Source organism: Panicum virgatum, chromosome 4K, assembly GCF_016808335.1.
Source record: "Panicum virgatum strain AP13 chromosome 4K, P.virgatum_v5, whole genome shotgun sequence".
NCBI lineage: Eukaryota > Viridiplantae > Streptophyta > Magnoliopsida > Poales > Poaceae > Panicum > Panicum virgatum.
Window position 1 is genome coordinate 46,459,870 of NC_053139.1, and position 25,928 is coordinate 46,485,797.

General features: G+C 45.6%; 2 protein-coding genes and 4 long non-coding RNA genes across 11 annotated transcripts; 3 read left to right on the top strand and 3 right to left on the bottom strand.

Annotated features, from left to right (window-relative positions):
- The first annotated feature begins 375 nt into the window (after positions 1–375).
- LOC120704452 lies at positions 376–4,042 on the top strand. Its single transcript, XM_039988849.1, has 6 exons — positions 376–1,427; positions 1,547–1,744; positions 1,877–2,029; positions 2,326–2,463; positions 2,592–2,722; positions 3,749–4,042. Exons 1-5 carry the CDS (start codon positions 707–709, stop codon positions 2,711–2,713), a joined length of 1,332 nt encoding a protein of 443 aa, XP_039844783.1. The 5' UTR covers positions 376–706; the 3' UTR covers positions 2,714–2,722; positions 3,749–4,042.
- A 1,943-nt stretch (positions 4,043–5,985) lies between these two features.
- LOC120704454 (pre-mRNA-splicing factor syf2-like) lies at positions 5,986–8,572 on the top strand. The gene is made up of 5 exons (XM_039988850.1): positions 5,986–6,358; positions 6,504–6,676; positions 6,782–7,022; positions 7,857–7,993; positions 8,105–8,572. The coding sequence occupies exons 1-5, from the start codon at positions 6,097–6,099 to the stop codon at positions 8,330–8,332; spliced, it is 1,041 nt and encodes a 346-aa protein (XP_039844784.1). The 5' UTR covers positions 5,986–6,096; the 3' UTR covers positions 8,333–8,572.
- Positions 8,573–11,861: 3,289 nt separating this feature from the next.
- On the bottom strand, positions 11,862–12,575 carry LOC120705258. The gene is made up of 3 exons (XR_005687857.1): positions 12,512–12,575; positions 12,008–12,418; positions 11,862–11,910 (listed from the first exon to the last, which is right to left on the bottom strand). It is a non-coding gene; the product is annotated as an uncharacterized LOC120705258 (long non-coding RNA).
- Positions 12,576–14,254: 1,679 nt separating this feature from the next.
- On the top strand, positions 14,255–18,355 carry LOC120704457. The gene is made up of 2 exons (XR_005687561.1): positions 14,255–14,705; positions 16,480–18,355. It is a non-coding gene; the product is annotated as an uncharacterized LOC120704457 (long non-coding RNA).
- Positions 18,356–18,370: 15 nt separating this feature from the next.
- On the bottom strand, positions 18,371–21,193 carry LOC120704455. Of its 6 annotated transcripts, none has more exons than XR_005687556.1 (4): positions 20,538–21,193; positions 20,225–20,335; positions 19,830–20,141; positions 18,371–18,987 (listed from the first exon to the last, which is right to left on the bottom strand). It is a non-coding gene; the product is annotated as an uncharacterized LOC120704455 (long non-coding RNA). The 6 variants fall into 6 exon arrangements; XR_005687555.1 differs by having other exon boundaries at positions 18,371–18,710; positions 18,831–20,141; XR_005687560.1 differs by having other exon boundaries at positions 18,404–20,141; positions 20,538–20,834; positions 20,967–21,193.
- Positions 21,194–24,465: 3,272 nt separating this feature from the next.
- Positions 24,466–25,053, bottom strand: LOC120705259. The gene is made up of 2 exons (XR_005687858.1): positions 24,864–25,053; positions 24,466–24,751 (listed from the first exon to the last, which is right to left on the bottom strand). It is a non-coding gene; the product is annotated as an uncharacterized LOC120705259 (long non-coding RNA).
- Positions 25,054–25,928: the final 875 nt, after the last annotated feature.

Sequence of the window (25,928 nt, forward strand, 5' to 3'; positions counted from 1 at the left end):
TCCCACTAATGCACGTGTCCACACTTTGTAGCACTCCTACCATGATGTTGGAGAAAACGAGATTAAGGCAGGCCAGGCCTGGTTCTAGACGACGGTGAAAGCCATAATCTCAGTGGCAGGGCTTTAACCTTTTCCCTGGGCGCGTGTGGTGGAAACTCCATCAGAAGTTTCCCGAACCCTGTTTCTGAATTCTCAAGTCCAAATATCTGGATCAAGAGCCGGAAAATTATTTTTTTTATCGCTCGCGTCAGTCAATGTGTACATTGGCGGTCCAAGCGCAAGCGGACACGGCGAAAACTAGAAAAGCAGTAGGGGTTGGAATTTGGAGATGGACTCACGCGGACGCGGAGCTTGGCAGCATCCATCAGATTGGACCGACCCGCCCGCCCGCCCTCCTCCCTCCCGACCCGCTACGACTTGGAACTTGGACCCCTTCCATTTCCCCGGCTCGCCTCGCCCACCTCCCTCCTCCAGGCTGCACGCGCCGCGAATCTCCCGTTCAGATCACTTCCCCTCCGCACCGATCCTTCTTCTTCTTCCGTGTGTCGCGCGGCGCCATCCCATCGGGTGCTCGTGTCTTTGCGGATTCTCGCGTGCTTGCGAGTCAACCTGGACTTCCCTCCGGTCAGGTTTGCTGGCTCTGCCTGCCGCTGACCCCGGAGGAGGAGGAGGAGGAGGGGGAGGGGAGAGCGCGCGGCCGCCGGCGATGGACGCCGGAGGAGGGGTCAACCCGGACTGCCCCAACGCCGCCAACCCCTTCCACCGCTGCGCCGAGTACTGCCCCGTCCCAGCCCCCAGAGCCGCCGCGCCCAAGCCGTCCCCGCCTCGTCCCCGGCCGGCGCAGAACGGGACCAGGCATGGGGACGGCGCCAAGCGGGTGGTTCCCGCTGCCGCCGACGACTCCGATGAGGAGGCCGGAGCGGAGCGGGCGGTGAACCCGGACTGCCCCAACGCCTCCGATCGCTTCCACAGCTGCACGGAGTACTGCCCCGTCCCGGCCCCAAGAGCGGCGGCCAAGTCGCCCCCGCCGGGGCCGGGCCACGCGGCGCAGAACGGGACCGCGCACCGCGACGACGAGGAATGCGAGATTACGGCCGCCAATGATTCGGAGGAGGAAGTGGGGCGCATCGAAGAGTCTCCGAAGGTTGGCGGGGCGAGGAGGAGCGAGCGGCCGCCGGCGAAGGACGGGGAGGGCGCCGGAGATGGGCAGTGGCAGGCGGTCAACCCGGACTGCCCCAACGCCGCCAACCCGTTCCACCGCTGCGCCGGGTACTGCCCCGTCCCGGCCCCCAGAGCCGCGGCCACGCATCCGCCGACGCCACGGGGAGACGAGGGGAGCACGCGCAGTGACCCTGGCGAGCTGCACCCCAGGCCGCGCCGCCGCGACAAGGGCGGTGGCTCCGGGGGCCTCCCCTTCTACGTCTTTCGTAAGCTCCTCTTTCTTTCTGCAACGACGCCGTCCATCGCGGAAGCTCCGCAAGCAAATTAATTACCATCTTTTCGCGTTCCCTTAACAAAGTTCACATATTTGTGCGAGTCATCGCAGTGCGCGAAGGTTCCGATGCCGACGGAAAGAAGGTGGATCCTCGCTGCCCCAACGCGCCCAACCCGTTCCACGTCTGCACCGACCATTGCCTCGCCAAGATGGCTGAGGCCAGCGCCGTCAGCCGCTCGTCGGAGGGCGGCAAGTCGCCCTTATCCATCTTTTCTCGTCACTCACGCCGTTCCTCGTCCTCCTCCGAAGGTTGTTGCTTCATCACCTATAATGTTAGCCGGTCTTCTACGAGTTGACGTCTTGGGCAGCTGGAGGAGATGAGCAGCAGCTTATTGGCAATTGCACTAATAAATTTCCGTGTCTGCTTGTTGGTTGCATCAGAGGGTAGCGTGAAGTCGACTGGAAGTAGGAAGGTGGATCAAAAGTGTCCCAATGCTGCCAACCCGTTCCATGAATGTGGTGAGCATTGTGCTGCCAAGACACAGCAGGTGGAGCAGCACAAGGGGACCAAAATGCAGTCCCCACGAAAGAAAGGTAGAGCATTGCATATTGAATTATTGATGGGCTTACTCTGTGTCTCTGTTGTTATTGAACTCATGCACTAATTAGTTCGTGGCATTGCAATGGTGTGGTTGAATTGTGATATTGGTCCTGCTGCCAACTTTGCCAATTATGGTGGTTTTCATCCAATAAATTCATCAATTATTTTATGTTTCATTAAATTGTAGAGGGAAATTGTGCCTGTATTTGCTTGTGTTATATGTTACCTGAGGGTTTCCTTCTGTTGTTTTGAATTTGCGTTGCCGTAACCATATTGGTTGTCATTGCAGTTGGAAAGGATGTTGCATTGGTTCCGAATTGGAAGGTTGATCCGAGGTGCCCTAACGCGTCTAATCCATTCCATATGTGTGCTCAATATTGCTTTGATCATTTGAATGAAACAGCGCAGACAAGTGCAACCAAGTCAGGTGTGTTGTTTCGGTCTCTCTGAAACTTCAAGCATTGTACGCATGGCATACACAGCATTGCCGTAAGGATCAGTGGACTCTCTCTGGCTGATATATTTATACTTTGCAATTTATTTGTTTATTTTCAGACAAGAAAAAAGGCAAGGCTGTTTCTAAAGAAGTGAAAAGAGAAATTAATCCTGATTGTGCCAACTCATCCAACCCCTACCACACGTGTGGTGAACACTGTAAGAGGAAGGGTGATAGGTAGCTGTGGAAGGTAATTACGCTCACTAGTTCATTATATTTTAAGAATCATTGGTCAAATGATGATAACTTAAGAAACCATTCTTCAATTTTGATGAGCATCAAGCCAAAGTCAGGAGGTTTTACATTTCAACTTGCTGGGCCCTTTTTGACCAAGTTAAAATATTGTATAGTAATATGCTTACTACATCTAGCAAATCCATCACTCATTTAAGAATAGCCAATTATCGAGTCAAAAAAAAAAGAATAGCCAATTATCTTTCATTCAATTGCCAAATGAATGTTGGTCGCACAGAAAGCGTAGAACTTCTGCAAGGCTGTGTCCCTGAAGAGCTGTCAGGCTTCTATTGTTCATTACTCTCCATTTTTTTGGTACAGAATCAAATATGTAATGCACGCTTATGTTCAATATTTCTTTCTCAAACACTTTGATCTTTGATATTGTGTTGCTGCGCCTGTTTTGATCGAATATCACAATTTAGACTTGTCTGTCACTGCTGTGTCATACAAAGGGTCACTTAGTAGATTTGATTCATTTGACAAAAACGTCTTGCTACGCAATAAAACTTCATGCTTGCTGTAGATTTTGTTTGCTGTATCATCTCTTTAGTTTTTTGTTGGTCGACTATCTGCTCTGGTTATTTGTTCTGGTAGTTTCTTTCAATTTCGGTTGAACCTTTCCCATGTTTTTTTGGATTTTTAATAGTGACATAATGGCTCTATGTTGAATATGCCTTATTAGCAAAACTTAGCCTTTTACCCTCTTAAATTATTTTGCCCTGGTCAATCTTTGAAAATTTGGTATGTCAATCATCCTTGTTACATATTGCAATTTTTTTTGTTAATATAAAAAGGAAAAACCTAGCCATTGTGGTAGTTGGATATGCATACAGATACAGAAATTTATGAAAAAAAAAAGATACCGAACATAATTATCACATGGCCTTATTCCATTGCTCATGTGTTTCAATTAGACCAGTGAGGCTTCCTTCTTTGTTAGTTAGTTGACATTGACAATATCTTCTTTTGTGCTGTATAGGCTGTCGAGACAAGGCTTCTTCGGATAATCGATGATGGTGAAAAATAATTTAATCCCATTTACAATAGACTTTGAGTAGAGGCTGTGTTTCTCACGGCTCCATTTTGTAGAGTGGCTGCAGCTGTTTCAATCTTCGCAGTGTGCTTCCATATATATTTTTTCATTGTGCCATTTACACCCCCGCACGCATATATAGGACCCCCATGTAATGTATTTCCTGAAGGTTGTACAAATAGATGCATCCTATTTGTTCCCTTTTTTTTGTACTATAAAGCAAGCAGGTTTTCCATCCCATCATCAGTGTCTTTCGTCATGTTTATTATTCGAGGAAAAGGAGGAAGGTGTGCATTAATCGCCGGCGGAACTGTGTTTGTTAGCAAGTCGTGCTTGTAAACCAATATTTGTGGCCATTTAATTTCCCCCTTTTCATTTCGTCATCGATGAACAAAGGGGCGGCTCATAATGGGGTCAGAGGTCACCTCCTCTGACAGGAGTATGTGCTGCTCTTTCTGGTTGGGAGGTGAAGCTTTCTTTCTGGTTGGGATGTTCCTTGTTTTTTTTTAAAAAAAAAGGGTGGGGAGCATCCTTCCTTCCAGAATCTGTGGCGCTGTGCAGTAGCAGGTCAGCATCAGCTTAGGCCTTGTTTAGTTCTCACCCTGTAAACGCAAAAACGTAAAATTTTGTAAAAGAATTTTGCTAATTTGAAGTACTAAATGAAGCCTATTTACATAACTTTTTGCATGGATGTGCTGTAAATCTCGAGACGAATCTAATGAGCCTACTGAATCCATGATTTGCAACAGTGATGCTACAGTAACCATCCGCTAATTATTAATTAATCATGAATTAATTAGCATCATTAGATTCGTCTCGCGATTTACAACTCATTTGTGTAAAAAGTTTTGTAAATAGACTTCATTTCATTTAGTACTTCAAATTGGTAAGATTCTTTTGCAAATTTTTTTGGCAAAAAGAACTAAACACGGCCTTAGCCGAAGAGAATTACAAGTCCTTTGTTGCTGATACAGGACAGATTGGCCTGTAAGTCAGAAAGTGCTGGAACATGAAGTAATTCTTTTTTTTTATGCGAAACATGAAGCAATTCTGAAAGCGTTGCTTGAGCCGTTGAATTCAGGAGGCCCCCGGCCTATTTTTGACGGCCAGAGGTGAGGACTGCTGGAGAATTGCTCGACCCTGGAATTGTGACAGCACCCCGGTTGGTTGATTGCGCTGAAGCCGTCGATTTCGGCTACCGTTCTCGTTTTTGACTATGATGCCGGATGCCTCGCCGTCCGGGTGACGCGCTGGATGACGCGACGCCGGTGCCGGTGGCATGCGGTCCGCAGCTGAGGACGGGTGGTACAAGACGGGGGTGGAATGGAGATGTGGTGGTTGCACTAGCGGCTAGCGCACGGGCCGGCCGGCCAGACGCGAAGCTGCGTGCCTACGGTTCACACGTACCCGGCGTGAGGACGGGGCGGGACCGCGGGAGACGAGTCGCGCCGTGCGGGCGCGCCCCTCAGCTCGGCTCTGGACAGCACATCTCTGGTTGGTGGCCGTGCAACTGCAGCCAACCGTATCCTCCTTTCCTTTTCCTTCTAGACTAGTATGGTCGCCGTGCGGGTGCGGCCGTGCCGCTGACTATTCTTCTTCTGCGTCTTGTTGTTTTCTCGGGGGTCGCTGGCGAAGCTGCCGGCATTTATTGTTTCAAAAGAAAAGCTGCTGCTATTTTTTTTAATTTTTTTTAGAAGGCATTCTCCTTTCTAGGGAGAGAAGAAGGGAGAAGGCGGCGTACCTCAGGCAGTCAGGCAGGAGGGGGGGGGGGATGAGATAGGGGTGGGAGGTTGAAGATGGGGATATTTTGATTCAAATATTTTTCATAAACACATTGAAAGGATACGCAATGATATGTTTTGAATAAATATGAAATTATAATGGCACACTCCAAATATCGCGAATAGTAATGGTGTATCTCACAATTGTAATCAATGGCAGATCTTTTTTTAGGGGTATGATATGACATAGATCTAATTAACCTTTTAAAAAAAAAGAAGGGCCAAGTGGGCTACTCAGTTTACGTGCCTTTTGGGCCACACGAAGGAATCCGCATGAGGGAAGGCCCAAGCACTCCGAGTCCAACCAAATCAAGCTCGAAAGCCCAAACAGAAAAAAAAAAAACGAGCAACAAAGCCCAACCCAAAACGGCCTCGCCTCGCCGCCGCCGCCGCGTTTCCTCCCGTCTCCCCCCAACCCAATCCCCCCAATCGAGCTAGCAGCCATCTCCGACGGGATCGAACCGTCCCGACCCTAACCTAGGGTTCCGTCGATCACCCCGATCCCGCTCGCCGATGGGGATGGAGGGCGCCGTGGCGGGGCCGTCGGTGGACGGGAAGTCGCGGCCGGAGTGCATCAACTCGTCCAACCCGTACCACGAGTGCTCCGACTACTGCCTCCGCAAGATCGCCGAGGCCAGGCAGCGCCTCGACGACGAGCTGCCCGACTCGCGCCCGCCCGAGCAGCGTACCGTCCACCCGGACTGCATCAACGCCCCCAACCCGTACCACGAGTGCTCCGAGTACTGCTTCAAGCGCATCGCCGACGCCAAATCAGGTGCTGCGATCCATCCCTTTCCGTTCGTAATGTCCATTTTTTATTTTTATTTTTGGGTCAATAAATTTAGTTGGTGGTCAATTTGCGTGGTCATAATGTTGTTGGTTGATTATGGTTTGTAATTTCTGGATTGCCATGTTGTTAGGGTTGGAGCGTGGGGAGCAAGAACCGCCTGCCACTGGTGCTGGCACGTCTGACGCCGCAGAGCAGCAACCTGATGATAATGATGCTGAGAAGCAGGAGGACGCTGGTGCCGATGATGGTTACCCGCAGATGACAGAAAAGCAGAAGAAGCTGTTCGATCTGCGCCTTAAAATGGTATTATAAATCGGTGATTCTGTCCAGGAGTTCGTTACTTAGTGTATCGTGTTATTGTCCTGCTCAGTATCTTCACTCATTCGCTTGATGTTTAATTAAATTCAGAACGAAGCAAGGAAAGCGAACCAGCAGGTGATGGTTGCTGAGAAGAAGAGGATGGAGCCTCGTGGTGAGAGTCGAGGTGTTTCTAAGCAGAAGTGGCTGGAGGACAGAAAGAAGAAGATTGGAAAGTTGCTCGACTCAAATGGCCTTGATATGTCGAAGGCTTACATGCTTGATACACAGGAGACAGCAGAAGCGAAGTACAAGAAATGGGAGAAGGAACCTGCACCTTATGGGTGGGATGGTGAGCTTGCGTTTTCACTCTTTATTGCATTCATAGTGGTTTGATGCATATAGAAAATAACATTATTGCAGTGAAATATAAGAAGAATGCATAGAATGGTATACCATATTTCACTGACATGTGCAAAAAGTCAGAAACTGATAATACACCGCTGTTTGTTTATTGTACGATCACTCTCATCATCTCGTGTTTTGTTTAACCTCTGGTGATTCATAGCGAAAATTATTATTCCAGTGAAAGATCACAAGAATGCATAAAACTGGTACAGTATATTGCAATGACATGTGCAAAATACTGATAAAACACCACTGTTTGTTTATTGCACGACCACTCGTCTGTGTGTTGTTTGATGTCTGGCTCGTATGTGGTTTGGAGAACGGCTGATTAGGCAACCTTTGGATGATTCTTATCAATGATATTTCTTTTACTGTTTGATCAAATAGAATTAAATTAACATAATTTTACTTATATAATCGCAATTCACAAGGCAAAGTTCACTTAATAGCTTGGTTCATCCTGGATATGCCCATTGAACCAGGAAAATAGACTAAGTTTGTTGCCAACATAAGGGGAAAGAAATATATAGGATTAGCAAATGCCTGCTATTATTTTGCTGGTATCTTTCTGCTGTAACCATTTACTTGCTAGTAATATTCTATCCAAGCCATATATACTGTACAAGTATTGCCATCTGAGTGCCTTATTTGGGTTTTTTTTTGTACCATTAACAGCTCTAAATCTATGCCCAGTATATCATAAATCTGAGAACTCATAAGGGGCCTTTCTCTATTCAGACCATTTACCTGCATCTGAGAGATGTACTTATGCTTGCAGTTTTCAATCAGAAGACCCTGTATGATGCATACAAAAAGAGGACCAAGAACATAGATGTTGACATGGATGCGTATAATAAAGCAAAGGAAGCTGATCCTGAATTCTACCGCGATGCCTCTAGTCTCCAGTATGGGAAGGTACTGTCATAGTACTGTCATATCACATCAACAAATATTTCATAGTCTTGTTTAAGGTCCATGTGGAAATGAAATGACTTATTAAACCCATTGGTATTGTGCTTTGCTCAGGTGTCAAAGGTCCCAGAAGAAAACATCAACAAAATGGTCAAAGAGCTCAAGGAGCGCGAAGAGAAGCGGAAATCCTTCAGCAGGAGGCGCAAGTTCAACGAAGACAAGGACATCGACTCGATCAACGACCGGAATGAGCACTTTAACAAGAAGATCGAGCGGGCCTTTGGCAAGTACACGCTTGAGATCAAGAACAACTTGGAAAGAGGGACTGCCTTGCCTGACTAACAACCTTGCCCAATGTTACCTTCTGGCGTTGGAAACTAACCACTCGACTAGCAGCGAGTGGACCTGTTGTTTTCTTTGGCGTGGTTACTTTCTGTGCTTGTAACTTCTGGCCGATAGTTTCACTTGGAATTGTAAGATACCGAACTGGGTTGTAACGCCGCGAGGCTGATGCCATGTACAAACAGTTGTGTATTCTGCGAGCTGAATGAGTAATAGTGATGTTTCCTTTTATGGTTGTAATGCTGGGCCTAGGCATGTCTCCATTACTGAACGAAATTGTCGCGTTACGTCGAACTATGTTGTGGTACAAGAGGTCTGAACAATGGCAAGCACCCGGATCGGATCAGCTGCTGCCATGAAAATCGGGCCGCCAAACTTATATAGGCTAAGAATTTAGGGCTACTATCCACACCCAAGCAAACCAAACAAAGCCCACGACGGGCCCATTAATTAGCCCCACGCCGGCAGCGGTTTTTTATTTTTTTATTTTTTATTTTCGTTTTTTTACAAAAATATATTTTCGATTCGGAAATTTACAGGAATATACCCCGGCCCCCCGCTGCCGGGCGGCCGGAACTTGGCCGCCCGGCAACAGGGCGGCAGGGGCATTTCTGAAAAAAAATTCGTGGAGAAAACTGCGCGCAGGTCCCTGGGGGCCGGTCGCCCGGCAGCGGGGTGGCCGGCCCCCAGGCCGCTCGACAGCGGGGCGGCCGGCCTTGGCCGCCCGGCAGCCGGGCGGCCAGCCGGCCGTAATTTTTGTAATTTAGTCCTTTTTGCGAAAGAATTTCACATATGTGCCATTTTTGTAACTTTTACCAATGCGTGTGGGCATTTGAAGATAAAGAAATAAAACAACCAAGTATTACTCATGTGTGTGGGCATTTGAAGAAACACCGACCGCCATCCATCCCGTCGGTGCACATATGCACTAAACAGTCCTCACCATGTCTGTATTTTGGCCACGGTTCTCTACGGTTATCGTATTGTCGAAGAGGAGTTTCATTGTTAAATTCACTCTTGTACTGTGGCGAAAACTCAAACACTGGTTCCGGAAAGGAATCAGGTCCAAGAGGCCCCTCCCATATTATGGGGTTTCCCTTTCTTCCCCCTTTTTCTTTCCCAAAACCGTAGTAATTCTTCCCGCTAGACCCACCTCCAGACATTGGGTATACAATGAGTTTTGGTGTTTGAGTGCTGCTGGGAGTTCACAAACTTCGGAGTATTTATAGGTGCACAAAGGTCTGATACCCGGAGTGTGGAGTGTAAATGCACTTGAAAAGTCTACATAACAACACAGTGAAGAGGCTAGCTGACCGAACACTGAAAAGGCTAGATTCAATTCTCGAACTTACTACTCGATGCATCTCTGTGCATGCAGAACATCTAAGTGCATGCAGACTCACAACACTGCATCGCTGCAACTCGGTCGATCGTGCCTAGATGCCGCCTTCCCCACTACACGTCACAGACCTTCGCTGTAGAATGACAGTTCCGTCGTCCTCGCCCGAGAGACTGGTTTGAAGGTGAGCTGGTGTGGTTGCCGTATTGTCACATCTTTTTGAAATGGTGAAAGGACACTGCTATTGGGCTGTCGTCTTTTGTCATGTTTGTCTGGGCAAACAATGCGACATGAGAAATTCGTGATCGCCGTGCTGAGCAGTGGCAACCTGTGATCTCGTACTTGCAGCTAGATACACTATGGTCCCTATTTTGAGCTATACGAGCGTGTTACGAAGATTACTCTGTATGCGGTAGTCATCATCATCGTCGGCGGGATCTCGGCGCTAACTCCTCCCGCACTTAACTTGTCCTTCATTAAATCACGGAAAAAATTCGCAAGAACTTTTCTTATTTCACGAGCATTATGGAACTTACAAACATAACAAGTTCACATCAATAATATCTATAGAAACAAATGACAAGTAAACTACCACAATTATAAACAACCATAATCCGAACAATCGAAACAAACCATAATAACTATAGAGAAACAAGTGCCAACAACTAACCACCCCTACCATTCCGACCTCTCTTACGTTGTGCGTGTACGTGATATGTAGGGTAGCTATGACGGTCCGGTGGCCTCACGTCTCTGGCAGGACGGCGTAACAAAGCCACAGGTGTATGCAAGCTGGGATCATCGTCCTGGGCAGGCGTAGCAAACAACCGTTTAAAGTCGTCCAAGAAGGCCGCGTCGTTATCTTCAGACCACCCTACAGTTCACAAAAAAAATTTAAGCAACATTCAATAGGTGAATGCAATTCCGTACAAATTATACTACGTACCCTGTGTTCCAGGTGGTGGTGGTGGATAGGAGGAAGCTCCTTCATATCCTCCTGGTGGCGGCATAGGGTGATACGAAGACGGCCCCACTCCGGTGAACTGTTGTGATCTTGAGTATAAATAATAACGTATGAGCCTTCGACCATAAAACATAAGCAAATAAAATTATACATCACATATTTACCTAAAGTCCCTCCAGCTGGTGGCATAGAGGTAAACTGGGTTCCTTGAAATGGAGCCCCTTCCGAGGCACCTGGCCCTCCATAGGGCTGAGAACCGGGGTACCCGTATCTTGTGTGGAGTCGTATTTAAATACTGCATATAAACATACGGATCAGTAAATATCACACCATACCTTCGTACTGTCGGTGGTACAAGGGAGGCTGCTGCCATGCGGGACCACAAGGAACCGACGTCGACGCTTGCGACGATCCGTAGGAATTCTCGTACTCGGTCTACGTACCAAAGGCCTGAAGGAAGCCTCGGGCTCTATCACATTGAGTGGTCCAGGCCTCGAGTTGTGCCGGCATGCTCATCGTAGACCCGCCATGAATCCTCATTACATTCAGTGAGCAATCTAATTAAAACAACCTACAGGCCTTGAACTGCAACCAAAAAAACTTAGTATACATATCTTAAAAGATCGAAAATGCCGTCAACATTTACTCACCGCCCCAGCTAATGCCTCATCCCTGTGTTGTGCATAGCGATCCTACGAAGTCGCAACATGCGGCTGTGGATGCATGTCAACATACGTCAAACGGCAACGAGTCTTCGGTTCGTACCAGGTCAGGTACGCTCGAAACAAAAGCTCAGTGTGTGTACCGGTATCCTCAGCCAACTGCTCGCCTACATCATCCCACGCAACCACCCATGGTTGTAATCTAGTAACCCACATTGTCGAGAAAGGATGTCCAGTCCTTGATAAACTGCACGTTAAATAGAAATTAGTTTCACGTTATTAGTACATGGGGACTTATACATTTTTGTTACCTATGATCGTGGCGCTGAACACGATCCAACGCTGAAGACACAGAGAAAGACTGGCGTCGACCGAACTGCCCCATGACTCGATCCGGGCAGTGGGCCTCAACTGCAACGTCGTACACCAAAGCTGCAGTAGTCATCCATAGACCCTGGTCCTGTGTGCACACCGAAGATATCCCAAGGGGTGCACGTGCGGCTATAGCCGAAGGACTGTATGGCTCCCACACAATGTCTTCTGGGGTCAATCGATCAAATTTGGCAACAAACTCAGGATAAGACCGCCGGGTCTGTACATGTGCCCATGTTTTCTGCAAAAATAAAAATTATATGTCCATAGGAAATGTATTGAGTGAACAATGTATGACCATAGTATGCATAGAATATAAATTTTTATCGAGTCTATACCTGTCGAGAGTACCAGAAAGTCCCCATGGTGGGTCTGTCGTCCTCCGTGTCACCGTACATATCCGGCTTGTACGGTGACTAGTCAATCATGGGACGACCGATAGCAATCCTCTCATAAGACCAAAGCTGTAGCAGAATTGGGCACCCCGTTAGGACAGCATTTCTATCATTCTGCCGTGATGCCTTGTAGAGTCCACGATATGTGCATGCAAGAACCGCTGAACCCCAACTATATAAGGGTATGACATCCTCATCTGCATCGACGACCTTCTGTGCGTAGGGCAGAAGCACCCTATCCACACAGTGGCCGTGTGAGTTGTTGAACATGATGTACCCAAACAACCACAGCAGGTATGCCTCGAATGATCTAGTCATGCTGTACTCATCAGCATCGGCTGCCAACAGATCCGGCTGCAATGAAGTACGAACATTGAGAATAAGAAACACATGAGGTATTTCAAAGCCATAAAATACATCAACACATCGTTTTGTACGAAATTGTACCTGAAACTATAGGAGCCATGACTTGGAAGGGCCTTTCGACTGTGGGTGCTCATTGAAATCTTCAGGATCAATCGTGGTGGCAACACCTGCAAAACGTTTCTCAAGATCCTCCAGCCACGTAAAAGGTACCACGCGGGGCCTGACAGCGTCTCCGGTGATAGAAAAACCAAGCAGCATCGCAACGTCCTGCAGGGTCGGTGCCATCTCCCCACAAGTGAGGTGGAACGTGTGTGTCTCAGGTCTCCATCTGTCAACGAGAGCTGAAAGTAGAGACCTGTCTAGCTTCACCAAAGCACTCTAAGTAAGACGAGCCACAGTGAGAAGACCTGCCTCGCTCAGCCTGCATCATACAGTGCACAAATGTTAATATATTATATAACGAAATGTATAACGGATACAAAAAAAAATTGACAACATATCACCTGGGCACCCATCGTGGGTCTACAGGAACCAACTCTGCAGGTGGACGTGGACGCAGCATGTTTAGTTCATGGTGCTGAACCTTCGCAAGGAAGGACCGGTAACCCGAGTCTATTGTTGGGTCCAGCAACGCAGGAATAACCCCGGCCATACCTACCACGTAAGATCAAAACAATACAATACAATCACACACATCTAAATGTTTCTAATAGTTCCTTATATTTCCTAAATAATTTCTAAGATTTTCTAACAATTTATAATAATTTCTAATATTTTCTAATATTTTCTAATATTATCTTGCAATTTTTAAGACTTTCTAATACTTCTCTAACAATTTTCTAGTCCTTTTTAATATTTAATCTAGCAATAATCACTACTAACATTAATTAATTAGATTGCTAATGTACTATATCAACGCTAATCACTACAAGTAACTACACCTAAATGTACCACTAATCAGTCCTAATAATAATTAAACTGATTGCTAATCTACTGTTTCAACAAAATAGTTTCTATAATTTTCTACAATTTCTAACATTTTCTACAATTTTCTAACATTCTCTACAATTTTCTAACATTTTCTATAATTTTTTATAATTTTCTAATATTTTCTACAATTTTCTAATATTATCTTGCAATTTTTTGATTTTCTAATACTTCTCTAACAATTTTCTAGTATTTTCTAATACTAAATCTAACACTAAATGTACTATATCAACGCTAATCACTATAAGTAACTGCACCTAAATGTACCACTAATCACTCCTAACAATAATTGAACTGATTGCTAATATACTGTTTCAAAAAAATAATTACAACATAATCTATTTATAAAATATAGAAAATTTTAGTTACCTACAGTCGCCGGCTTGAAAATCCGGCAGGGCTTCGCCGCTTTGCCTCTCCCTCCCTCCCTCTCTTTTCTTTTTTTTTTCTGGATTTTTAGTGAGACAAATGAGGGGGTGAGAGGCAGCCAACACCTTATATAGGGTTGGGGGGCCGATCGCCTCGCAGGCGGACGGCCAGGGCTCGCCGCTCCTCTGCCAGGCGGACTGGAGGGCTGGCCGCCCCGCTGTCGGGCGGCCGGTCCTCCAGGGACCTTGGCGCAATTTTTTGTCAACTTTTTTTGCAGATAAGCCCCGGCCGCCCGGCAGCGGTGCGGCCAGTTCCCGGCCGCCCGGCAGCGGGGCGGCCGAGGCATATTCATGTAATTTTCTAAATCGAAAATATATTTTTGTAAAAAACGAAAATAAAAAATATAAAAATAAAAAACCGGCACGCTCCCACCAACGGCCCCACCACAATCAAAACCGTATCGAAGCTTCTCTCGTACGCCGCAGACACCACGCCTCCCTCCAGTTCCTCTTCCGGGCGCGGCAGCACAACACCGCGGCCCCCGCCTCATTCCCGATTCCCCCCCAAATCCAAGCAATGGAGCGAGCGGTCGCCGAGGATTCCGCGCCGCCGGCGCTGACTCCTCCCTCTCGTACGGCCCCGCGCCGCTGCGCGGCGCCATTCGCCACCTCCGCCTCCCCTTGCCGCCACTGCGGGGGTCCTCCTGCTCGTCCTCCCTCCTCGAGGATCCAAACCCTAACGAAGGGGTCCGATCGATTGGGGGGAGAAGGCGGCGTCTACACCGACGCATGCCGTCGCTGCGTGGTCGCCGCATGTCTGTAGGTCCGCGGGGGCTGCGCGTTACGCCTCTCCGCGTGGCCGCGGCACGGCTGGAGGACCACAGCGACGGCTCCACCACAATGTCGTGACGTCTCCGCTGGTACGTTCCGCCGTTCTGGAACCCGCTGTTTGTTTGGTGCTAGAATTGTTGTCCTCAAAGGCTCAAACGATGGTGGTGATTCCGTTGTGGTCTTATGATGCTTGGCTCCCAATCGAGTTGATTTGTTGTCTGTGACGCGATTTGTGTCTCCTGCTGTTGCAGTTGGCAGCTAAATCGGCTTTGTGCTCTTAGGTTCAAATTAGTCAGGACTGCGTCAGGGTTTCCGTTAGGCTCTGCTTTATTATTATATTTGTATATTAGCCTTGAAATGTAGAATATATGGATTATGAAGGGTAAATGGAGAAGTAAAACAAATCTCGTATTTCTGATTATTAAAATGGAAGGAAAAGACACTTTGAAATGTTTTAAGACAAAAATTGAAACTAGGATTGATGAATGAACCTTTTCAAAAAGCCCAACCAAGTGTGCTGAGCAGGGACCACTAGTCTGTTTTCTGCCAGTTGCTCAGTTTATATTGATATACTCTGGTTCAAATATTTTGGCCTTCATTGTAAATTTCATGTGGCTCAATAATATTTGAAATAATTGAGGCTTACTGATTTACTAATTAAATTGTCTTGTATAGTAGGCTTTTCAATTGAAGTTGATATTCTAGGTGCTAAATTTGTTCATCTATAACTTTTTTCGGGGTTTCCTTGGTTTTAGGAGATATACTTGGACCAAGACTTCCTGTTGTGTTAATTGCTGGAGTAGTACTTAACTTGCTAGTGGTGAATTGTAAGGAATCAGTCTATTCACAAGTTGTACTTTTGCTTGTGGTTAGTTGCTGGAGTGGTATCATTTAGGCAATTCTATTTCCAAATTGCCCTCACATGTCAAGTTTTCATTATTATTTACCTGCACTGCAATATGCAAAGTTTGTACATTTTCGAAATAGCATTCATGGGTGTTGCTACTGATTTTGGTTGGCAGATGGCGTATGCATAATTTCGATGTAAACTGTACATGATAAGGTATATTTTCTTTTATGAAAACATGCATGTAAGATGCACCTAGATAACCAGGCTTTGAGTTAAAGCCTGGCAAATGGTACTTGGTAGGAATTGAAGTTAAATGATATGGGCAGCAAGAGGAAAGAGCAGTGGTGAAGTCACTTGAATTAGTACTTCTGATCTAATCTCTTCTTGCCACAATTGACTAGAAGATTACAGACTTGGAACGTTTCTTTCTAATAACACTTGATAAACAAGTACTAATTAACTAGGTACCTACACTCCATTTTCTTATTCCAGTGGTTGTGGAATGGGACTAATTGAATTGCCTTATGATCCTCATGATCTGTTACTTCTGATTTTTGGTATGTTCGACACTTCAAATGACTTAGTTTCGAGTCTTTGTTTATGATGCTTTTCATGATGCATTTTGACTTGCTCATGGCGCCCAAGTTCTAACAGTGAGTAGCTAGGAGATTCTCTGGTTTCTACAGAAGCTCATGGATATGACTGATAATATGGCAACCATAGAATAATCCTCGGATACTCTTGCTGGTATCCCTAAGATCAACACTGGCCATCATTACACGTCACAGCTCGAATTTAAAGCCTGACATGTCATGGATGGTAAAGAACAAATCCAACAAGCTTTACCCACAAAAAAAAAACCAAAAAGCTTAAGAGTACTGACTTGCATCTTAATCTCTGATGAGTGGTTGTAATGGATGGTGTGCCATCCTTTTAGGATGCAGACTTTGAAGAGTAACCACCTTAAGCATAAAATATTTGAAAGTGCACAACTGATGTTTAATTCCCTTCAGAATGAAGCAAGGAAAGCTAATCAGCAGGCTATGGTTGCTGAGAAGAAGAGGATGTAGCCTCATGGCGAGAGTGAGGTGTTTCTAAGGGAAGTACAAGAAATGCGAGAAGGAGCCTGCACCTTATGGATGGGATGGTGAGCTCCTCTTTTCACTCTATTACATTCATAGTGGTTTGACGCATACAGAAAGATATTCTTACAGTGAAATATCAGAAGAATGCATAGACTGGTATAGTATATTGAACTGACATGTGAAAGAAAAAGCCAAAAACTGAAAACACGCTGCTGTTTGTTTATTGTGTAACCACTCTGTTTATTGTGTAACCACTCTCACCATCTCATGTGTTTTGTACTTTTGCTTAATCTCTGATGATTCATAGAGAAAAAGTATTACTCCAGTGAAACGTCAGAAGAACGCATAAAACTGGTACAGTATATTTGTAATGCCATGTGCAAAAACTGATTAAACACCACTGTTTGTTTATTGCACAACCACTCTCTTATGTGTTGTTTAATCTCTGGCAATTTGCTGCTTTTTTTCACATTAGGGTCTAGCTTGTATGTGTTTTGGAGGATGGCTGATTAGGCATTAACCTTTGGGCGATTCTTATCAATGATATTTCTTTTACAGTTTGATCGGATAGAATTATGTGGAACATAAAGATCACAAGGCTAAGTTTACTGAATAGCTTGGTACATCCTGGAAATGCCAATGAACAAGAAAAATAAGCTAAGTTTGTTAGCAACATAAGGATATATAAGATTAGCAAATGCCTGCTATCATTTTCCTGGTATCATTCTGCTGCAACCATTTACTTGCTACATAAGTAATATTATATCTAGGGATGATGCAAGTCCCACCTTTTTTTGGGTTATTGGGTTGACCCAAAATTTGATAAAATGAACTAGAATGGCATGCTACGTAATTATTTTGGGAGAAAAAATGAACTAAAGTGAGAAACCCAAAAACACCAATGGGTACCCACTTGCATCCCTTATTTATATCTATATTATACAACTATTGCCATTTGAGTGCCTTCTTTGGGCCTTTTGTTCCATTTACAGCGCTCAATTTTATGCGCAGTATATAATAAATTTGAGAACTCATAATGTGCCTTTCTCTATTCGAATCATTTACCTGCATCTGAGAGATCTGCGACATTGGCTTTGATTGAATTTTTACTAGGTTGGAAATGCAGTTCAGCACACGGGGCAATTGAACATGCTGCCCGCCGTCTTATGCTCCTTTGGTTTTCCTTATAATTTTTATAGCAAATAGAGTTACTGGTATTTATTTGGGGGGCAAACAAAAACATTGTTTTGGTGCATAGTCAAGTTTTGCTCCAGACTCGATCTAATGATTAGACGCAAATACAGAGTTACTGGTGTTTATTTTGAGGGCAACCTGAAACGGCAACACTGTCTTGATTCATAGTTCAAGCTGCTAATGGTTGGCCTCAAACCAGTTTCGGTGGTTCGGGTTCTCATTTGGTCTCGCCGGGTTCAGTGGAAAATGGTTTGAGCAGCGTGCTGGTGTGGTTTGGTTCAGTTTAGCAACTAAAACAATTTGGATCGGTGTAGTACGGTTTATATTTGGTTTGACTTTTTTTGCATACAACTCAATGTATAGACTATAGTTTGGTCACGCCGCTGGCACTGGCACCGGCGGCGGCGGCACGACGGCTCGCTGCTAACGCTGGCCAAGTGAGCAACTTGTTGCTGCGAGGCCGTCAGATACCCACCGTGGCATCCTTGGCCACATAGTAGTCGTCGCTGTTGCGGCAATTTAAAAAATGGTTTGGTTCTTAGACCATTAGCAGGTTTTCATAGTCAACTTACCTTAGAACTAGTTAGTTGGCCTGTGCTAACGCTACGGGTAAAAAAAAACAACACATGTAATATTTATGTGTAATAATAATATACACTAAATAAAACAAAATGGTACATTTGAGCAACAAGGTCAATGCAAGCTGACGATTCAACAAGGTAAATAAAACTAAATATTAATGAACGAACACAAAAGCTGAATATTCAAAACTCTTGAAGATTTAAGCTAATGCCGGTAACACCCTGAACGCAGCAAGAGCATTTCAGCTAGCAACTTCTAATGTTTTACCAGATAGGATAGTTGTCAACCAGAGCGTACCTTCTCGTGTCAATATGCTACCAAACATGTGCCGACACACATTTCCCTCTCTTGATACCTTGATGCAGTCCGAAATAGATACGACCCTGTTCAAAGAACAAAAAGAGTCGTTTTCAGGAAATTGTGAGATGCAGGATCAAAGCTATACAGTTCAATATGAAGAGACATGAAGCAGTACCAAGTGAAGTTAGAAAAGAAAAGTATACCTGACTCCATGAAAATAGAATTAGTAATAAATACTGAAACTGAATTACAACTACTGGAAGCAGAATGTACTGAATGTAACAAATACTGAAAATTGCACGCAGCTGTATCAAAAACTCAACGTCCTTTCAATGTTAAAGATATCAGTAGGTGTCACATCTGCAGACATCAAGACTCAGTTGATCAAGCACGAGTTTTTTAAACTATCGGGCCAGACATGAAGCACCAATTTGTTCACAAGATTCAAGACTGAACAAGGATCCAAGAATGGCAATGTATATACTGCAAAAATCAGCTTGGAAACACCTAGATATGGGACAATTAAATAAAAGGCATATAATCCAATAAATAGGAACACTACATCCTTTCCTTTTCAGTTTTGTAGGATAATTTGGCTGCAATTAGAGATACTTAGCACCATACGAGTTCTACTCTAAAAAACTGATGTTGTTTTGATAGGACTCGACTTACTGCATTATGTAAAATGCCATTTAGATCATAGGTGTTTGCCATTCAGATGACAACTGCATTCTGTAGGCAAACTCATTGAAAGGCTAGTGATACGGATTAAACTGTCCAACTTTCATTGTAAAACTTTCTTGGTCTATTGTACCATAGTCTGCACATTCATTTTGACTCACTGAAACTTCTGAAACTATATTCAACTATTTTCAAACTTCAAATTTCAATTTGGTGCACATACATCCATTACATGCTAATACCATTAAAATTTAGCAATGCAAGAGTACGAACCTATGTCCGTAGCAACAAATATAACATATGTTATTTACAACTATCAGTTAGCTAGGCGCAGCAGACTCCAAGATAGCATGAACAACCAAAAGGAGCTCTAGCACCTTTTCGTCGACCAAAACGGGCTCTAGCTAGGCACGGCAGGCATTCATCAAGCAGGTCTCCTATTCTGCCAATCTTGACTATTGAATACCAATGTGACAAGAAATGAAGAACGTTGAGTCTTTCCAAATATAACTATTGCTCACAGTTTTTATGGAACAGATCTGTCCTGCTTGCAGAGAATGTGTGTGCTAAAATCCAGGGAAATGGTTGGCCTTTGAGTCACGGAACGATTTGAAGTTGGGCATCGGACCTCGAATTCATTGGCAAATAATCTGCACATGTAATCTATTTTTATCAGTCCTTTATTTGAGTTCGTTTAGTTCTGTGAATTGAAATTCACCTGACATGCAACAAGTATTGGCCATCGGCAATTATCAATAGAACATGGTATTGGCCACCACTTTGCTCCACAATGGTCATAGCCATCTCAATAATTGGTGCAAAGGATGTTGGTCCTGTTCAGAATCATTTGCAAAAAGATGAATTAGCACACATGCCCAATCCAGTCAAATGGCTGAACAGAGCAATAGCAACTTACCAGCTAAGCGCAAATGTGGTATAATTTCCCTATATCAACGCAGAGCTTCTGAGAAACCATTAAAAGGTGTCTCGTCAGGATAACAGAAGACATCTTGATCATGTGTTGACGCTGAAAAAAAAATAAGTGTACAGTTCAATTAGGTTGTAGAGAAATTATGAAATAGTGTATCATGAGATAAAATTATCTTCATCAAATTTTAACAGTGGCTGCCCTATGATCGTCAGGATAACCATTGCAAATTGATGGAACATTAGTGTTAACCAAAATCATTAGATGAGCTGCCTCCCTCTTCTGTCATGAGGAGCAGCACCTGCAGCTGAAGGTCTCCACGCTGCAGAAGGAGAATGGGAAGCTCAGGGAGGAGCTGGACACCATCAGCGGTGGAACAAGTTGACCAGGAGGACGCACGGCGCCAGGCTATGAGTCGTAAAATCAAAAGGCCTAAACAACGGAGCATGATAAATTGATAATGGAAGTAAAAAAAAGATTTAGAAATCATAAATCATACAATACGATAAGATGTCAACAATGGCAGATAGTATGTGTTATATGCCGTTAATTTGCAGGTTTCATCCCATGATCTATTTCTATACTCTTGCATCATGTCCTGTTAAAAAGTGAGCATTAAGCATAAAGAACGACAAGATTAGAGATCATGTCCTGCATCATTTCAATACTCTTGCACCAATTCTATACTCTTGCATCATGTCCTGCGCGTGAGAAAGACATGTATGCATACCTTCATAAGCCCTCTCCCATCTATGTCCTGTAACTTTCCAAACCACAAATTGCGCAGACCTTGCAGCTTGTGGCCGTCAATTAGCTTAAATAAATGAGCAGGAATTAAATGGCAAGTGCAAAGAGAGGATTCAAACCGAATTGGCCCAGCTGCTGCTGTCGACCTGCTCCTGCTCGCACTGCGGCACCGCCGGCCTGGCCGCAGCACCCCCAAGCTGCTGGCCGCCTTGGGCTAAGTGTCGTTGCTGGCCCAGGCTAGGGCCGGGCATTCGGGTTACCCGAAATTTTCGGGTCGGGTAGTTCTGGTTTTAGGAATTTCGGGTTTCCAAAAATGATACCCGAAATCAGTTGGGAAAAAGAAGAACCCGAAAATTCGGGTTCGGGTTCGGGTTTTACCCGAATTACCCGAAATTCTGGAACTCCACATATGCAGTATAAAATCAAATCAAATACACCCAACCATACATCCAGTTCACATGTCCAAACTGACAGTTCAAACGAAATTAACTAACACCGTGACAGTTCACACTTCACATATCACAATTAATAAACATAGTTTTGAAGCACACAAATTAAATCATAGATGAAAAAACAAATCATTTCGGGTTGTTCGGGTATTTCGGGTACCGTGGCCCAATACCCGAACTACCCGTATTAATTTCGGGTACCGTGGGTTGGAACCCGAATTAGGGTTCGGGTTTTTCGGGTTCGGACTTTTCGGGTTCGGGCTCGGGTTTTTCGGGTTCGGGTATCGGGTATCGGGTTTTCTGCCCAGCCATAGCCCAGGCCTACTGCGGCGTTGCGTGCTCAGCCGCGAGCACGCAGCGTGCGCGCCTGTTCCCCATGCGGGGCGCCGCGACTGGCCGCCCGCTCGCCCGGCCGCGCTCGAGCGCCGCGAGCGTTGGCCGCTGGGCGAGCGCGTGTGCTGGCCCCGCCGTCTCGGCACCAGAGGGAGCCGGGCGCCGACTCCGCACCAGCACGCCACCGGCGGCCGACAGCTTCCCCTCCGGCGGTGGCAGCATGGCCGGCCAAGAGGCCAGCAAGGCCGCCACTAAAATGGGGCGGAGGCAGCCGTGCACCAGAGGGGGAGGGGAGCAGCCAGGAAGCCGACGGAGCACTGCCGGTAAGGAAGGCCGACGTTGCACCAGAACGTGACTGGCTGCCGGCGACCGCACACCGGTGAGGAAAGCCGACTCCCCGGCGACGCCAGCCGAGAGAGGAGCGCCCCGACCAGATCCGGCAGGGGGGGATCCGGCTAAGGGAAGACCGGATTCGGCCGTTGTCCCGGCCCAGAGGGCAGCCGCCCACGGCGCACGGCGGCCGGGCAGGACGCCGGGTTCAGAGGCCTTTGGCCGGCCCTGAGGTCCGCCGCCCCTGAGGGTTGAGGTCCCCGGCAGCCGCGACCCTAGGCGGAGGACGACGGCTCACCAGCGGAGCGCCGGGACGGCCTCGGCGCGCGGCGCGCGGACCGGCTCGCTGGGACGCGAGAGCAGGGCGGAAGCACGAGAGCGGGCCGCCGGCGCGAGAGCGGGGTGGAGCGCAAGGCGCCGAGGAGAGCTGGCGGCGGATGCAGAGCGAGAGCGGGGCGGCGGAACCGTCGAAAGGGGTGGGGCGCGGACGGGGAAGGAGGTGCCCGGAGGCCGCTCCGTTCGCGGTTCACGGCGGCGCGCAGGAGTTCGAAGACGGCGGGCAGGAGTCCGGCGTCCAATTTTGTTGGGAAGAAAATGAGTGCGGGAGGGGGTGGGGTGGTGGGGGGAGGGATTCGAACGCGGTTCGCGCGCGATGGGGTGTCCGCTTCGACGCAACGCAACGCGGATGATCCATAAAAGAGCGTCCGTTGGATCAAGTTCGAGCTGTGGTACCAGTGTTTTGAGCCCTTGATTTTAACACAGTCGAGATTCGGGGTACAATCTGGTGGGTGCACGGCGTGCTGAGCATCTCAGCGGGGGGCGCATGAGTGGGTGGACGTAGGTAATTCAATCGTTCCTTTAGGGGGTTGATTTGAGTGACGGACCTGATTTGATGAATGGATGTGTTGCATATTATTCAATATATTCTGAAGTACTTCCATCAGCACATTGGCATGATATTCCATGTTTCTAATAGCACATATTTGTTGAAGTTTTTTCCTAGTTCATTGAAGTTCTAAGGTGCCTCCATAAGTGAATATGGGTTCTCTGCTGTTCTGAATTTCTAATAACCCTCTATCGGTTCAGATCAATGTTTAATTAATCAATGACGTTGAGAACTCGAGATGCAAGTTTGTTGTGATGACCGATAACATAATGTTGTCTCTTGCATGTTTTGTTGTAAGTTTGCATTTTGATTTGTTCCATTCTATGTTTCTTACTCTGTTTTCCCTCTGTGTTTGCAGGAACCTACCTGTGGAGTTGAAATAAAGTGGTTCCTGGTGGTTCTTTTGTTTTAATAGTTATATGCAAGGTTGGGTACTTAGGTACCTCTTTTCTTTCAGCATGTAATCTTGTGTGTAATGGGATCTTTCTATTTGTTTTCAGTTCCACGTGGCATTTTTTTCCTTTTTTGGGTATGCTAGATTTAGGATTCTCATTATACTTAGTTTATATCTTTTCTTAGTAGGATGAGTTGCCTTAGTACGAGGTCAAAACTGGGTATCGCAAAGCGTGTAGCCTTAAACCGTCGCTAAACGAACCGGTGAGTCTGGTGCGTACGGATATTGCTTCTTTTTTTGCAAAAAGGACCGTAGTCAGATACGGCTTCTAATTGGCCGGTTAGCAGTCATTGAAGCTTAGCCTAGGCACTTCGTTCTGGCCTGGCCGGCCTTTCAAGCCCAATTTGTCAGACCAGCCCGAACCTAGATGCATAAAAGCAGCCCACAACCCCATCCAGCCTAGAATCAGCATAAAAGCAGCCCACAAAGCCAATGTCCGATAAACCGGTACAATAGGGCCGACATATGGGCCAAACAGGCCTAAATAAAGCCCATCTAGGCCCATTTTAATGGCTATTGGGTCTAAATGGCTGTAAATTCACAAGGCTAAACTGAAAAATAAATGGGCCGAAACGGGCCGACTTTGAGCCCATTAAGACACATCTTAGTCGCTAATGGGTCTGGATGGGCCTTAAGTTGGGTTTACTGGATCAAATTTAAAATAAATGGGCCTACATTGATTGGTTTGGATGGGCCGTAACTGAAGTTCGGTTGAATGGGCCTAAACGGGCTGAGCTTAAGCCCATAAAAGCCCATTAAAGTCGCTAATGTGCCGTAAGTTGGGTTTATTGGGCCATATTTAAAATAAATGGGCCGATTTTGAGCCCATTAAGCCCCATTTTAGTCGCGAATGGGCCTTGAGGGCCGTAAGTTGGGTTTACTGGGCCATATTTAAAATAAATGGGCCGAAACAGGCAGATATTGAGCTAAACTAAAAAAATGTGTCTCAAGGGCCTCTTCTGAGCCTGCCTATTGGCCCACCCTCCGTGCGGCCCACAAAGAACTAACGGCCTTTATTAGTCCACCACCCTTGAGAAAACTGCTCGACCTGGGCAATTTTAGAACTTGAATAGCAAACTGAGATGCTTACATAGTTGCGTGGCCCTAACAAACTAGCCGTACCCAAACAACGGACTGCTTTTAGGCAAATTAGGCGTTTATTTTGTTGTGTTAGCACTAACAAGACCGTCAATGCGGTGCCATTGAGGTCTATTGTTGCAAAGTATTCAACCAACGTTCGGGAACACGCCATCTTCAGGTTGTTGCATACTTGGCGTCATCCTCCTGACCTGCTATGGCCACAGCGATGAACCCACCTGTCCATAAAAGTTTCAGAACAATCCACAGACCGCAGGGTCAATTCGCAATCTCACCATGCTAATTCAAAGTCATAAATTATCACTTCTGTACCCAAAAAAAATAGCTTACCATCGCACCTGGATCCATTGCTCTGTGTAATTCGTAAGCTTCGCTTTGCTTTCAGTGTACAGTACCTGCAATTTGGAAGCATCAGAACTTTCTATAAACAACCGACCTGACGACCACACAAGTAGTAAATCAAGTGGTTCATTGCAGCATTATCCACAACTCACCTATTTAATAACCAAGCTAACATCGCATACCTTTATACTCCATCTGTCCCAGAAAGAATATAAATCTCATTTTTTGAGGAGTCAAACTATTTTAATTTTGACTAAACTTATTCAAAAAATTACTAACATTTGTGTCTTCGAATAGATGTAGTATAGAAATATATTATAAGATTAATCTAAAGATACTTATATTGTAACACCGATATTAATACTATTTTCTATAAATTCGGTCAAATTTGAAATTATTTGACTCCTCGGGAAGTGAGATTTACATTTTTTGGGACGGAGGGAGTAGGTTGGGAGTGCCCGAGGGCGGAACAGGCCAGCCTCTGCAATTCTTCTGCATTTCCTTGCTTGCCTAGGATGGGCCTTGGCCGAAAAAAAAATGCCACCGCCATTTTTTCGAATTCTGAGTGATCAATTATTTATTATTCATTCAATTAAAAAAAAGAAATCCCCTCGGGTAGGGTAGGTACTGCTGGATCGTGCGGCACCCATGAAATCATGATAGAGTAATAATTTATAGACAGGAGCCGGCGTGAGGGGGAGCAAAAAGGTCACCTTTGTTGGCGAGCGGACTACTCGATCTGTCTCTTGCGCGTCGTACTATTCTATTGCAGCTTGAGCATGTATATATAAAAGGCCGACTAGGAGAGACGATATATATATATATATATATATATATATATATATATATATATATATATATATATATATATATATATATATATATATATATATATATATATATATATATATATATATATATATATATATATATATATAAGGCCAGGCCGGCAGCTTGAAAGCATTAGTTGAGCTGTCGACATACTGGCTGCTGCAGTGCTCAGGTTATTAACAATACGTACACACCTCGCGACAGTTGCTTCGCTTGGATCCG